Raw genomic sequence first — 16,700 nt, forward strand, 5'->3', positions numbered from 1 at the left:
ATTTGTCTGAGTTCTTCTATTTTATATTATAATGTAATGCAATGTTTAATTGTTTTAAAGAATTTATATTCATTTGTATTTATAGCAACTATTACTGAGCAAAAGGAATTCGCCACCAACTTCATGTTTATCTTTAATGTGGAAAAAAAATATTCTATAAGTAATAGAAAATAATGTTTAGTATCCTATTCCATATTAGTACTCTATTTTAAATTTAGTAAAATCATTTCTTCACAATGATTGTTGCATTAATAGCAACAACTGTATTTTTTGCTCTTTGGCTATCATGAAGTTAATCGAGATTTAACTATATGTATTATGTTCTAAAATGCAGAAATTATACATATGTATGAAGTTAGTATGCTTGAAGGAAAAGTGTACTCATATATATATATATATATATATATATATATATATATATATATATATATATATATATATATATATATATATATAATTGAAACAAAATTAGTAACTAAACCGTTATGAGTGACACTTCTCCTAAGAGAGCATGAACTCTCTCTCTCTCTCTCTCTCTCTCTTCATGGGCACAGACATTTCTTAGCATATAAGTAATATTTTCTCATAACAAGAAATGGGAAGAAGGTTATGATACGCAAAAATCTTATCATATTATTATTATTATTATTATTATTATTATTATTTTGCAGGCACTTTGCAAAGGAGCTACTCAGAGGAAGTTATCATGGATTATATACAAGAGGGTAACAAAAACCTAAATTTTGTGCATATCAATCAAATACTTCTCTTATCTCTGTCTGTCTGTCTCTCTCTCTCTCTCTCTCTCTCTCTCTCTCTAAATGAAACAATCAGATAACACGGACAATTGGAGAATGGTTTGTTTAAAATATTTAAGAAAACAAAATCAAATTTAATGACCCACACATTATGGTCCACTTTAGAAATTCCGTACTGGAACCTAAAACGAATCGCTATTGCAATGGTATGAAACTAGTGACAAAATACCCTAAAAACAGGAAACCTAATTTGCACTGAAGTACACTCTCTGGTCTAGAGCGTTTTTCCCTCTCTGGTCCACTTCTCCGTCTCAACCTGATATAAAAAGAAATAGATGACTCCAAAGCCTCCGCAAAATGTGGCAAATAACAGGAAGCACTTCCCAATGACGCTGACCCTTACTAGCTATATAATCCATGGAATAGAAACATGTATGTGCAGCACTTTTCCTTCAGGTATAGGATACAAGGAACAATAGAGAAGCAGACCAAACACTCGTCACAGTGGCGTCCTCGCAAAATGTCCAGAAAGAACTGCTTTTAAAAGATGTAAAATAAAATGAGCGATGACATTGAAATTCTAAACGGTACCATCCGAATTGATGAAACTCAACAGATGACTATAGGCTGTCGCTTCAGTCCGAAACAAAAATGGCTAAATCATGTGAAGAATTTGCATCTCTGAGAGCAAAGCATATGAAGATTTGTTTTCTTTTTCGAGGAGATTTCATTCTCCCATATGTTTAGCTAAAGAAAAAAATTACTTTAAAGATATGAATGTATGCTTATGTCATGAAATTATGCTCTGATATTCCTATAAGAATCGTAACCTTATGAAATCTTACTGGTCACAAAACTGATATATATGAACGAAAATACACTCTTTACGAAACATAAACGAACAGTTGAAAATACAACATTCAATAACGCATATGAAATTTGGATTCAAAGTCGTTCATAAAACTAACAGGAAGTAGTTATGTTGCACTATAATAGGGTGTAACACAATAAATTATTCTTTACAGCGTGTTCTTCCCAGCCTGCTGACAAATCTGCCCGAACCTCGCTTTCGCGAAATGGTCAAAGCATGAGACATTGACTCCTCCGACGCTGAGCTGGGTCACACTTGACTTCCACCACTGGTTCCAACGAATAATTCTGAAAATGAGCTGGAAATATGCACAGCAACTGAACCATGTAATACACAAGCCAGAAAAGTCGAGCTTACTTTGGCACAAATATCACATATGCATACACAAAAGAAAAAGAAAATAGAAGGCTAAACATTAAACTGTTCAAAGCTGAGAATGTCTATACAAGAATCTATCAGCTACAAGAATAATAACAAGGCATTATAAGAGGCTATATAGCTCGTGTCTTCGTTTACTATTTACCACATACATAATCCAACAAAACTTGTCAGTTGAAATAAAAAATTATCTAACAGGAAACAGACTCTATAAAATCCGATACACCTGTATTATGTGATTTTATTCTGGCCTAAGGCAAACTCATGAAAATATTCCAAATCATTTAATATAACTATTATATCTATCAACCACAGATGATACAAAAAAGGAAGAACGTACACAATTAGTACATACCTCTACTGCCCAAATATATATATCATGGAGGAGAAAATATACTGACAAATCATCAGTGTAATGTGACTATCCTAAAATTTAGTACACATTAAAATGAATTTACCAGTTGATTAGTAATATTCCTAATTTATCTGCACCTTATAGCATCGATCCAAAATGTTCCAATAATTTGTTGATTTTTTTCTTCTTCTTTTGCAAGGCTTCCTGCATCATCAAATGCCAGAGCTATGAAGGAGATGAAAGTCTACTGGGAGAATAACAGAAATAAAGATCGCCCGATATCTCCACACATTTCAATCTACCAGTAAGTCTCCTATGTAATCTTGATTTGTGTCTAATCTAGCCTAGTTTAAAAGGCGTTTGTCAGGTCAATATTAGTTAATCTAGAATGTGTGTGTGTGTGTGTGTGTGTGTGTGTGTGTGCGCGCGCGCGCGCGCTTTTAAATGTAACCATATATTTCGTTCACCTTCGATTGGTTGTCCGGGTGTCTTGACCTGGCTAATGATGATAAGACAAAGAAGTTAAGGCTTGCAATGATCTAAGGTCACCAAAGGATGTTGCCATATTGAAATTGACAAGCACACACACATTAACTAAGGTAAATGAAGGGTTAGTTCGGTCATCATAATAATAGTTAGGTTATCCTGTTTTAAAGTTCGAGCTTGAAAAAGGGTGGGCATCCACCCCTCTTTATACATGACCTGAAAGTCGCTTTAGCTGAGATTTTGGAGCATCGGGTTCTTAATCCAATTGTCGTTTGTTCGATACCCGACCAGGCAGACTCAGATCGGCTGCATTTTTGTGTCCCTGGGAAGGGCACATAACTCCCATTCCTCGGCATGATATAGCTTCTAAACCAAGAAAACAAACAAATATTATGCATTAGCTGCGATTGGTCAGGTCAAAGCCAGATTTGGTTTACCCATACTGCAACAGTAATATCGCGTTGAGAAGCCATTAGCTCTTTTCCATTTATTTGTAACATTATTTCTATTATTATCATTATTATTATTATTATATGATAATCTCTCCGTTTTTCCTTGTATCTATGTGCATTATTTATATTTACTGTTTTCTTTTCTTTCTGTTATCCCCATTGTTTTAATTGTTTCTTGTTCGTCTTTGTTCTTAATCATATATACATCTTTTAGTAGAGTGCACGATATTATTTATTTTTAAAAAAAACATAATTGTGCGTGTTCGTGAGAAGCAAATGACTCCAAGGTTTGTTTCTTTTTCTTCATATTGTTTTGCTTATAGCTGTTCTTTTGTATAGGTCTCCAGGGCCGGATCTTGCGACGGTCTGTTGTAATGTCCGTGCAAAGCCATGTGACATAACGAAGACAATTTACATGAGTTATCTCTGATGTTGGGCGCATTGGCCATTTCTCTGTATGAGACATCAGACTCAAGTCTCCCCTTGCTGATTATAATTTATTTATTACAGGTTATAACATTTTATACTTGTCTAGCAGAAGACGATTATTTTCAGTCAAAATACCCGTTATATATTCCTATCACTGGATGATAATTTCCCAGTTCTTGGTTGTATTATAATGAAGCTATGTGCGTACTTTTACATCGTCTTGTATTCTTCCATGAAGGCATTTAATTCATGAATGGATGGCTTTTTCATCTCTGCATTCTTTATATTTTGAAAGAATATTTCTTATTTGTATGTTATATTCATAACACTGCTGATAGCTGCATTTGGCAACTATTTGCATGAGCATCACAAGTCTGGCATTTCTACTTTTGATTCATGATAGATTAATTATTACAGAAACAATCGTTTGGTGCTTCATTTCATCCCACTCTCGTATGCCCCACCTGTGAGATTTATTTTTTGAGTCCCACCCAGGAAATAGATCCGTTTCTGGCGATGTCTGGGTCTGCCTGAGGTCTTCTCGACAACTGGGGGAAAATGTTCAGCAAGGTGCAAGTGCCCTTTTCCATGTCAGTACATATTAGCAACAATATCTATAGCAATACGCACCGCTTCCCACCAGCCAATGCTACCGGTAACGTCTTGTGTCTGTCTGTATATGCAAGTGCCGCATTCTCGCCAGCGCATGGTAGACCCAACGCCCCTATCTGACTCAAACCATTCTGGACTGGAGCCAGTGAAACAACAGATAAGACTGTTGATAACGCTTTGTTTGAATCTCCAATTGGCGATGCGTTAGGATCTACGTTGATTTACTTCTCTGAAAGTGGTTAAGATGAACTTGAAGGATTCGAATCCAGAACAAACAGGCAGCAAACAAATTCGATACCGCTGCTTACTAAATCGTTCCTGTCTTCATGGAAGTTTTGTTTTGTGAGCATATAGATGAAGTGTAGAGATTCGTTGCTTAGTAATTTCTATATCAATATGATTTGTATTTTTCATTCTCCTCATTCCTTGATCCTCATCTTGTATGTTTCACGTATTTTCCTTATTGTAGTCCAGTCTTCTCATTCTTTACCCCCTCACGTAAACATTGTGTACAGAAAGACAAGTCTGCTCTCATTTTCTTTATTTGTATGTTTCCATAATTTACCACATATTGACCTTTGCAGATATAAAATCTCTTCATTCTTCTGACTTGAATCTTATAGTAGAATACATTCTCAAAATTTCATTCATTACACTCGTTCATAACAGCTTTCCTAAATGTCGGGAAGGTATTTCTCACCGAGTGAAAAGCATCACAGTCGCCTCTATGCTTCGTTTTGCATTCTATCTAAGCTGATGACTGATATTTGCTTTTTCTTTTCTTTCTATTCGAGCCCATTACTTTAATTGTTTCTTGTTGTATATATGGTTGGTGGTATAGGTGTTTTAGCTATCTTGCCAAATATTATCTAAAAGTAAATTCCATTTCACTTCAAAGAGTCTTCAGCTTTGTGCCAGAAGCTAAGAGTTCATGTGCCAAAGACACTTCTTCAATTCACGTGCAGAGCAAGTTTGCATAAAATATTGGAGTTAACGATAATGTTACATAGAATGATGTTACATAGAAGGCTGTTGCAGAGAATGATGCTACATAGAATGCTGTTACATAGAATGATGTTACATAGAATGATGTTACATAGAATGTTGTTACATAGAATGATGTTACATAGAATGCTGTTACATATAATGATGTTACATAGAATGATGTTGCATAGAATGTTGTTACATAGAATGATATTACATAGAATGATGTTACATAGAATAATGTTACATGGCATGAAAGTCGAAATCATGCTAAGACTTTAACTTGTATTTTATATCAGCTTTTATTTCTACTAGAAATAGACTAGAAGAGTTTATGTCATGGTCTGTTGTCCTTCATCATTCTTCCGATATCGGTCTTGTAACGTCCGTACCTCGGTAAGCACAAGTTTGTCATAGTTATTACCTCTGTTCCCATGAAACTTCACACACACACACATGCGCACACACACACACACTAAAAGGCTTATTATGATTATGGTCCTAAATGAAAACGGGCAATCAGACATCCCCTGTAGTCACCGGGCAGCCATCTTGTCTAGTTGGTCCAAAATGCTGCACGAACCTGATTAGGCCACCACATTAGCCACCATGACAATTTTGTTATCGCTGCTCCACCTGAAAATCTTGTCACCAATTCTGCTGAATAGATATTCATAGTCATATCAACAAGGAGTTTTCACCAAAAGTTTATACTTGGCTAGTTTATCGAAAATGACAATGGTGCAGATCTTGCATCAGTTATGGTTCCCATCGTGGCGAATTTGAAAATCCTATTAATCAAGAATATTAGATATAGTTTCAACACTCAGCAGTCAAAAAGTAGAAATACTCTTACCTTGAATAAGCTCTTTCTGGAGGGATCAGTCCTGCTATTGGGACTCTTGATTAGGATGTGCTTATATATATATATATATATATATATATATATATATATATATATATATATATATATATATATATATATATATATATTAACTTCCAACATTTTACCCTATTACACGTGGGTAAAAGTATAGGATGATCAACACTAATATATATATATATATATATATATATATATATATATATATATATATATATATATATATATATATATATCTTGGCCATTTCTCTCGCTATATTATATAATTATTTATGTTGTCCATCAGTAAAATAATATGTTGTGTTCTTTATTGTCTTCATAGCCTAACTAGTTAAAGAAATTCTCATTCGTGAAATAACACCAGTGGCATGGAAACCTTACAAGCATTTCCGCAACTGCGGGTGGTTGGGGAAGGAGTTAGTCCTGTTAAAGGACCACAGTTACATTCAGACAACATTCTGACTGAGAGAGGGCCTCATAATGAACTGGTGCGGTTGTGTGTGCATAGTTCCTTGCTACGTTACTGAATAATACACATTAGTCAGACTGGTCCGGTACGTTTAGAGCAGTAAGTAAATTGAGAGTACTGGGATTTTTATTTCTTGAAATTCTTCAATGAAGGCAAACGGGGGGACAAATTGTACTATTTTATATTTGGCTTTGATCCCACACTCGCATTTCGCTTACTATTGTATGACGAAATGGCCACCTCCCCAGTATCCAGAAAGCGAGTCCTTTGTGACTCGTTTCGTACGAACTCCTTACTAAAGTTAACCAAAAAAAATTAAAAAAATTACAGGCCGATAAAAGTAAACATGACAATTATTCTCATTTTCGTTTTAGGACCCAGCTAACTTGGACACTGTCAGTCACCCACAGAATAACTGGAGCCATGCTCACTGCACGTAAGTATGCAGTTATGTACTCATCAGCGCATGTGCGTTGAGCCTCTCTCTGAAATGCAATTCCGGAAGGAGAAGAAGATGCCTTTTCTGCTTGTTGCATTTGATGTTTTCTCTTTGCTCAGACTTTCTAATGCGTATAATAAATATCTAGTGTAAAAATAATGCAGAAGACTGAAGAATTATTCCATCCACGTAATACTTGTGTCATTGCTTACTTTTGGAATTTCCATCTGAATAAGGGTTGACATTTCTGTGAAAGAAGCTGGTAAACAAAATATGTATTCGATCATAATATGTAACTTAGGAAATCAGCTCGTGCGATGTGTACCCCCTTCAGTTGTCCATACTATTCTGGTTGATGAGGCCTTCATTCCAAGTCATAAAAGTGTTTCATTTTGATTATGAATTCCTCGTTAACCATATCTGCTTTTCTGCTTTAGAAGAGATGAAACAGAACAGGTAATACAACTTGAATATTAGTTCTGTCCCTGTAGGCAATACGTTATATATTATCTCAAAATAATTACATTTTTTTTTCAGGATCGTATTTCGTTGAGTTTTGCCTCTGCTGAATGATTATATAGTCACACACATTCTGATATTTTGAAATTTTAAAACGGCTGTACCTCTATAACATATTTTATCATGATATCATATCATCAATCACCGATATAAAATTATCGTCTGACTTCATCACAAGGTCTCATTCCGTGCCGCAACCATCATGATTATTTATTTATTTATTTATTTTTTTTTTTTTTTATTTTTTTTTTAATTAACCCCGTAATAGGTTGACCAATGGGTCGGGGAACCATCCCAGGGTCACCTTACAATCAAACATTTCTGGTTATCAGATAATCTAGGGATAATAAATATAATCTACAGAGAAAGTAAAAAAGAAAACACACACACACACACACACACGCATATACACATGCATATGGCACACAATCTAGGTGACATGGCCTTTGTGATATTACAGTATTTTGTTCCTGAAAGAAAGATCAAGGCAAGCAACAAATAAAAACCAGATTAAAGAGTGGCACTCTAATGGAGACATCTGACACAAGTATGAGTGAATCAGCCTTGAGTACAATTCAGCTGGACTTGGATGAAATAAAGCAAAGTCTCAGAGGGAGCATTTCAAAAGCAGATTTTACATCTGCTATTGCTGACTTGGTGAAAAAAGATGACCTAGCAGAAATTGTTACAACTATTGTGAGGAAATTGTTAGAGAATGTGAAGGAAGATCTGAGAAAGGAGATAGTAGCAGAAAGTGAAAGGGTAGTAAAGGAGAGGACAGGAGAGTTGATGGATAGGGTGGATTCACTGGAATTTGAAAACCACCAATTGCTAGAAAAATTACAAGAAGCAAAGAAGGAAAATGATAAAATGAGGATTGATATGAAAGATTACGAGAGGAGATCAAAGCAAGCAAGTGCAGCTTCAAACCAATTCGAACAATATTCAAGGAAGCTGAACATAAAAGTTTTAGGGCTGGAGGAGGAGGAAAATGAAAGTCTGAGAGAGAGTATTCCAAAATTGGTGAAGGAAGTCACAAAAATTAATTTAGATAACAGGGACATAGTGGATGTGCATAGGATTCCAGGTCGACAGGGACAACCAAGGCCAGTGTTTGTCAAATTTTGAAGTCTGGATTGTAAACTTCCAATTTTCAAGAAGCGGAAGGATTTTCTGCAGTACAAAGGAATTAGACTGGTAGAGGATGTAACCAGGCTGAATACTGAACTTATCAATAAATTATCTAGGCATCAAGAAATTGACAGTGCATGGTACTTTAATGGCTCAGTGTATGGTAAAACCAAATCAGGAAAAAGGATAAAATTTGACATTGTCATGTTTATCCCGACCCAGAGTAGCCCAGTTTGAAACATGTATAATCAAGGTAATTCTGACGGGTCATTCTTTGATGTCGAACATTGCCGAAGGCTAGCACTAATCCGTTACGTAAGACTGTTGTGGCTAGAATAGAAGAACCGGACATCGGAGTTGCAAAGTCACAGACAGCCAATTATCACCTAGGTGTCGAAATGTTTCCAAGATCAAAAGAAATTGCCTGAAGAAGTGGGAGTGTCCTAACTTCTTTCCCCTGCAAACAGACAGACAGGTTGAACTGGCCGCTAAGACGATTGGACAGGGGCACAGCGCCACCCAATCAGAATCGAGATGGGGGGGGCGAGACCTTGATTTGGGTAGAATGATATCCCTGCGTTTTCCTGCAAAAGTTAGTTCGCTGAGAGAAATTACCCAGAGAAGAGGCTAGCGTAACTCCGAATAGCCATTCGTTATTGGCGGGAAAATCTTAGAGCGGGAAATTCTAAGTACAGAAAGCTTCAAAAGGTCAGTAGATATTTGTTCGGTCTTTGTGGAATGCGACTGCATTTTAATTGTAGGTCGTATGTATACTTTATTAGTACTAGAATCGTAGTACGAAGAATTACTTTGTTTTGTTAATATGTTTGCATATTTTGAAGAAATGAGTTGATATTTGTAAAGAATTATATAGCTTGCCAGCCGTCGTAAGAGTTAATATTGTAATTTACTATGTGGGTATTTTATAGTAGACTAACACATATGTTCATAGGATTATAGATTTTGCCATTGTTGAATATTTGTAATGTACAGACATGCGTCTGATTTTGTCAGATTGTAGTACGATGAGATTAAATATATATGTGTATATACTGACGTGACGCAATGTATTGATGTCTGTATAACAATTCGCTGATACTGTGTTATTACGCCATTGTTTACCCTGCAAGAAGTGTGTGGGAATTTCGATGTGTATGCATGCGTGGCCGAAACAGTGACAGATATCTGATGGTTAATTGTCGTTATAGTGTGAGGTGAGGTTCGATAAAACATTTGTTAATGCCTTGTGGTTTTTCACAGGAAGCTTTGAGGGACAGACCAGTTTCAGTTTGGTCCCGTAGTCTCAGATAGAGAGACAGAGGAAAAGAGAAGAAAGGAGAGAACTCAGGACAAGTTGAAGTCTAGGAGCGAATTGGAGGAGGAGATAGTAGAGACGGAGGAAAGGAGAAGAAAGGAGAGAAGTCAGGAGAAGTTGAAGTCTGGGAGCGAAGTTGGAGGAGGAGATAGTAGAGAGGGAAACAGAGACAAAGGAGGAGTTAGAGGAACGGAAAGAAGGAAGAATCAGCGGGAATAGATGAGTAGATGCAAGGACAGGGGGAAAATCGAACTCACACTGTAAATCACGGGATGAATTAGGCTGTCACTTGGTCGAGGGAAAGACGAGTGATTGGAAGTTATCGTTTTTTTAAATTATCACATTTATTAAATTGTTATTGATTGAATTTCATCTTCGTGTTCTCTATAATTTAACCGTCGGCATTGCTGACTGGGGGCTCAGAGCTGTAAATCTACATCATCACTAATTTAACTTTCTAACCTAACGAGCCAGGGTGGAACTTTCAATTTAATTTAATTAAATTATATTGGGAGAACCCCACCCCAATACGACAGAACGTCACAGTGGGCGCTTCGTCCGGGATTTGAATTAGACATAAATATTATTTTACGACCTAAAAGTTTATTTGTTAGGAAGTATTAGTGAACAGTGTGAGATATTTTCCATCCTATGTATTTTGAATTTTTATGATTTTCTCATCTTGTGTTTGTTATATTTGATATTTGCATGTTTGGTAGATCTTTAATTACTTGCAGTAATTGTGAAGCAAATATCGAGCAAATATCTTACCTGAACGAAATTAGTTGTTGTTGACAGGTAAGTATTTGGCTGGGAACTTGTAATATCTGTCCATTGTTAGTAAGGTCGAGACAAGGTATCACTTCCTATTAGTATAACAATATGGCTACAGAAAGGCAAATGATAAAGGAGTACCGTGCCATGGGTTCGGAAGATCTCGGCTACGAGGGAGATCGCCTGGCGGCATTTATTGAAGAAAGAATCAAGGAATGGAAGGCAGAAAAAGCAGCAGACCGAGAGCTGGCCAAGATAGCAGCGGACCGAGAGCTGGAGTTGGCCAAGATATCCGCGGACAGAGAAACCCAGAAAGAGCTGGAGCTGGCCCGGATAGCCGCCGAAAGAGAAACACAGAAAGAGTTGGAGCTGGCCAGGATATCAGCGGCCACAAAAGAACGAGAGCTTGCTCACACTCTCGAAATGGAGAAGGTCAGGTTAGCCGCTAGGGACATAGATCGGGACGACGCTAGCACAAGTTCTGGAGGGACCGGACGACCTTTCATCGACCACCGAATGGTCCAGATAAGTATGCCGCGGTTCAGCGATAAGGAGGAATCTATCGACGATTTTCTTGTTCAGTTTGAGAAACTCGCTCACGCTCATAAAATTCCTGAACAACATTGGGCGATTAATGTCTCAGCTTTTTTGCAAGGTGCAGCTCGTGAAGTCTACCACGGCTTAGCTGCAGACGATGCTGACGACTACAATGCGCTCAAAAAGGCCCTTCTCTGCCATTATCGGCTGACCGCCGAAACATATCGCAAACTTTTTCGGGACTCGGCGAAAAAGGCAACGGAGACCCACTCTCAATTCCACACCCGTGTTCGAGGGTTATTTGAGAAGTGGATGAAGATGGCCGAAGTCGAACGATCGTACGACGGGCTACGCGAGGTTATACTCAAGGAATATGTCCTGAGTACTGACCGTCGCGAGTTGACAGTCTTTCTAGCAGCAGGGAAGTTCTACAGACCAGACCGTTCCAACAAAAAAAATCCTTCTACGAGAACTTTCTCCGTAGAAGCCTCAGATTTCAAAAATAAAGCTTCCCAGGAAAAACAATTTGTGTAAATTCGACCCAGAGTGCAATTTTTGTGTGCAAATTATATCATTCTGGACAAGGAAAAAATACGATTTTTTAGGGGTGGGGGTGGGAAAAAGTTCGGGTGTCGATGAAGTTTGGCAAGGAAAGGGCTGCAATTTCATGAGTAAATTTGATCAAGACCGATTCGATACCTACTACGTGGATCATGAAGATTAATCGTGATAAATCCGTGCGGTGTTGCCTGAGCGTGACTGAAGAAATTTTTAAATTTATTTATATCCATATCGCCGTTACACCAAGTCTGATGAATGTTTCTCAGCGTGTGAGTATCGACGCCATTAAATACCGATAAAATATTACAATTGTCTCTAATAACTTTCGGAATCTGCGTATATCGCTGCGTCACGTAAATCACATCGGTATTCTTGTGTCGGCCACGTGAAAATATCCTAGCTGGGTTGGTCTGCTTATCCAGCATCACATCATCGAAAACAACAAGATTATTAACATCGCCATCTAAATTTTCTACTGATGGAGCTTCATTGATATCTGTGATGAATTCGATTGTTCCTTCGTCAGTATTATCGCTAAATTCTTTTAGTACTTGATAACATCGCTGATCATCAACAGATGGCGCAACCAAATACAATTTATCCCATTTCAACCATCGCATTATCAAATTTAATAACAACTGCGTTTTTCCAGATCCTGACGGTCCAATGATTATCATTCTTATCGAATTTGGTAACGCCGCGGTGTGTTTTATTTGCTCGCGTTTCTTCGTGGCCGAAAAATCAATTACATTCATGTTACTAGAATACATGGATCTATATTGTGTTAAGTGTCGCACGCGCACAGATACGATAAATCCAATCGAAATCGTTACACGCAACAACAGGAACGCAATCAAGGGTGAATGCGCAGTTTGCAAGACAATCAAATTTAGATTTGTAAAAAAAAAAGTAGAACCGGAGGAGACATCACAACCTCCTTAACAAATCTACCTGGAGCTCCTTGGGCGAAATATCCCGGAGAGAAGCATCTACCAGGATATAATTACTGCGGACCCGGCACGAGGCTAGATATGAGACTCAACAATAATAATCAACCAAACCCGGGTGAAGATCCGATAAACGCCATTGATAACGCATGCTACTACCACGATCTTGCATATCGCAGCGGGGATTTACAACAAAGACATCTCGCTGATATTAGACTAATTCACGCAATAGACGCAATTCCTAACAAAAATTTTAAAGAGAAATTGGCAACTTGGCTGGTAAAGGGTGCGATGAAAGGTAAATTAGTTCTCGGTGCTGGTAAATTATAATGGAGCAGATATATTATTCTCCGCGAGGTTTTTGGCGAGGAAAATCAGCAATTGCCAAACTTGCCAAGGCAGCAAAAGTAAAACAGTCCGTTGCTGCGTCATGGTTATCGAAACAGGCAGTCTGGCAATTGTATCTTCCTCCACCTAAAAAAATACCGTACGCGAGTTTCTCTGTGAACGTACCTAATGAAGTTCATCAGGCTGATTTAATGTTTCTTCCTCACGATACCGTTGACGGAGTTACATACAAATATGTCCTAACGGTTGTTGATATTGCTAGCAGATACAAAGAAGCAGAACCACTATCGAATAAAACAGCAACGGAAATTGCAAAGGCATTTGAGAAAATTTATTCACGATCCCCGTTGACATGGCCAAATCTTCTTCAGGTTGATCCAGGTCGAGAATTTCTTGGCGCGGTTACTTCATTGATGAAAAAGAATAATGTTAAAATCCGTCGCGGTATTGTAGGTGTTCATCACAATCAAGCTATCGTCGAAAGATTCAACAAAACGCTTGCAGAACGATTATTCGGATACCAGTACGCGCGTGAATTTATTCAAGATAATCGATCTCACGATTGGGTATCAAGATTGCCTCAGGTAATTAACGCGCTGAATAATGAGACGACTCGAACAATAGCAATGAAGCCCGCAATTGCAATTACAAAATCGAATATACCCCTAAAGCGAGATTCTACAATTCAGCCTGTACTAGGTAGCGTCACAGTCAGATATTTATATAAAGAAGGCGAGGCCGAGGGAGGCAGAAAAAGAGCAACCGATCCAAACTGGAGCGTCACAACACATAAAATATCAGCCGTAACAAGATCATCGGGAAGACCAGCGATTTATATCCTAGATTCGTTAGCGCCACAACGAGGATTTACCAAGGAAGAATTACAAATAATACCAAAGGATACTCAACTACCGCCAGCTTCATTTATGTGAAATTTAATTCTACCTAACTGAGATAATTTTCTTACTCGAGATACGGCTAGATACACTAAATTTGACCAGGAAATTCTATCATCGACGATCCAAACTTGGCCGTCTACGGTCAATCCCTGTGACGAATGTATCGTTGTTGCGTATCCTAGTTTCCATGGCGATCTTTCTGCGTTTATCGCGTCATTGACAAGATTAATATCAACGAAAATAATATCATTCAAGACCAATATCTTTTCTTCTCCGCATGGCAAAGTAACACTGATATTTTGTTTCCTGGTATCAGCTGGCCTGTAACACAACGGTACCTGCAATGTTGGAAATTTCTCACAATGAAGCTTGAATAACATTTCCTGAATAGCATCGCGAACAATCTTTCTGCTAGCAACAATCAGATGATCTGGACGCCACGAATTTAGAAAATTATCCATCGGAGTTTCGTCGATTATTCTTCTCATCACGTCACATTGAAACTTATTCGGTTGTAATCGAATTATTTTTTTAAACTCGGTCAGTAAAATATCATTGGATCTATAATCAGCGTCAATTTCTTCATAATAATCAACAAAGTTTCTAAGCCACTCATGAGGAGATTCGCCATCAATAGGATCTGGCTGGCCATGATCTCCGCACATTATTACAGCGGTATTTTTTTCTTCCAGCCAACCCAGGAATGATTTTAGCGTGACAAGACTTACCGTGCAAATTTCATCAAATATTATAATCTTGTTGATGTATTTGCTTCCCATGCGAGCCGAATCCCATAATCCACCGCTGTACTTGAAATAACTATGATACGTACAAGAATCAACGCCGCGTTGTCTTATTTCTCGCGCTAATCTGTGAGTTGGAGTCAACACGATCATATCAGATTTTGAAAATAAATTTATCGCTCTTGTTGTTTTACCGCTACCGCCAGGACCGTTCATGTAGACAAATTTACTTCGTGAAATCGGATCAAATGCAGATGCGGCCGTTGATACTTCATCGCATTTATCTCGATGAAATTTATCGCAATCTTCGACATCGGCGTCTTCGCAATAATCTAGAATATCCTCGTTTTTTATTCTCCAAGTTCCCCAAGAACCATCAGTGATTAAATTTTCTAGCCTACACTGATATTTCTTATCGATATAAAACGAGTCCGTTGCAACCCTTACCGCGATATCAGAAAATTTATTTATCATCGACAGCAAATTTATACTCACATAAGCGAGCATCGACGATCTCAAATGTGTATATTGCGCTGATTCTCCATCGAGATAACTAATCACGGTACCCAATTTTTCTCCATCAATGATAATATTTTCTCTGTTGCAGAATATTCCACGCGATACTGTATCGGCGATAATAAAATCCATCTCGGCATCATTGATAAATAACCTAGCGTGTCGGTGTTTATGATCAATGGATCCTCCTTGAGTAAATTTGCCAATAATTTTTCTTCCGATATCTTTCGCATTTTCACAGTCCGTGGGTAACCACACTTCGGTTTGTTTCCTATACGATATAATCGCCTCGCTCACCGTCAACGATATTAACATCGACGAATCCAGCATATATCTCAACAATACCGTAGGAACCCATTTTCGCTGAGATAAATGCCTACCAAACCAAATATAACAAATTTTATGTAAATTTTCAGCAAACTCGAATGAAGTGACGTAAGCGAATCCTGTCATAACAAAATCAGGTAACGGTCCGTTAATCGCAACTCTTGTCATCTCGCTGGTAGGATGGCCGAATTTAGCAAAGTAATCCGCACTATCGCCATATCCGAGGAAACTTCCAGGATAGCATGCGCTCATGTCAACGGAAATCATATCTTCGAAATAATATTTGGTATTCCACAATCCTCCATGGCCGTATTCGATACAGCTAAGTTGAATATCAGTGAGAAATTCGTTCCTTGTAGGTTTCCACGAGTTTCTCTCTCTAGCAGCATGAGCAGTAACAGATGGAACAGTAAAGCAGTTCGTTAATAACTGATCAGGATTTGACGAATATTTCACCGCGATATTTTTCATCGATTTATGTAATATTTCATCACGGTAAATATCTCCTCGCGGTAAGATAAACTGATCATATTTTTCTTCGCTCGAAAATAACCAGACCGATATTGGATCGGACGCGGCTAATATTTTGATATACCTAAACATTGCATCGGAATTGTCTTTCCCGGAATCTACGGGATAAAATTTAACAGAACGATCTCGAGGAAATATCATCACCGACTGCGACCACGCATGTGAATTATGATCAACAATTTCGATTGGTGTTCCTCGAGAACTATACGGCGACGAATATAATATTTCTCCCGATAATGTTTTAACCGTGATAGGAAATTTAAGTTTCTTACTTAACGCAGCAACATCATCAATCGATGCACCATTAACAACTGTCTTCGCCCATGAGTTAATTTTATCCAACCTCAATTGAGTCAAGCCAGATCCGCGTCGGGCATTTTTCATGTGCTCGATAACTCGCTCGGCAACACAATTTATCATCGGCGATTCTTTCATC

General features: G+C 37.8%; 1 protein-coding gene across 8 annotated transcripts in view; it reads left to right on the forward strand.

Annotated features, from left to right (window-relative positions):
• Positions 1–16,700, forward strand: part of LOC149786663 (succinate dehydrogenase cytochrome b560 subunit, mitochondrial-like) — a 66,573-nt gene that overhangs the window by 26,390 nt on the left and 23,483 nt on the right. The window contains exons 1-4 of one of the 8 annotated variants that reach the window (XM_089977196.1): positions 786–1,422; positions 1,784–1,955; positions 2,562–2,666; positions 7,052–7,113. In XM_089977196.1, coding sequence (XP_089833322.1) covers positions 1,954–1,955; positions 2,562–2,666; positions 7,052–7,113 — 169 coding nt within the window. In that variant the 5' untranslated portion in view covers positions 786–1,422; positions 1,784–1,953. Of the gene's footprint in view, positions 1–594; positions 726–779; positions 1,423–1,783; positions 1,956–2,561; positions 2,667–7,051; positions 7,114–16,700 lie in introns of those variants that run through there. The other 7 variants (XM_089977194.1, XM_089977195.1, XM_089977193.1 and 4 more) reach the window with 7 other exon arrangements.

Source organism: Sinohyriopsis cumingii, chromosome 12 (genome assembly GCF_028554795.1).
Source record: "Sinohyriopsis cumingii isolate HCF-2022 chromosome 12, ASM2855479v2, whole genome shotgun sequence".
Lineage (NCBI taxonomy): Eukaryota > Metazoa > Mollusca > Bivalvia > Unionida > Unionidae > Sinohyriopsis > Sinohyriopsis cumingii.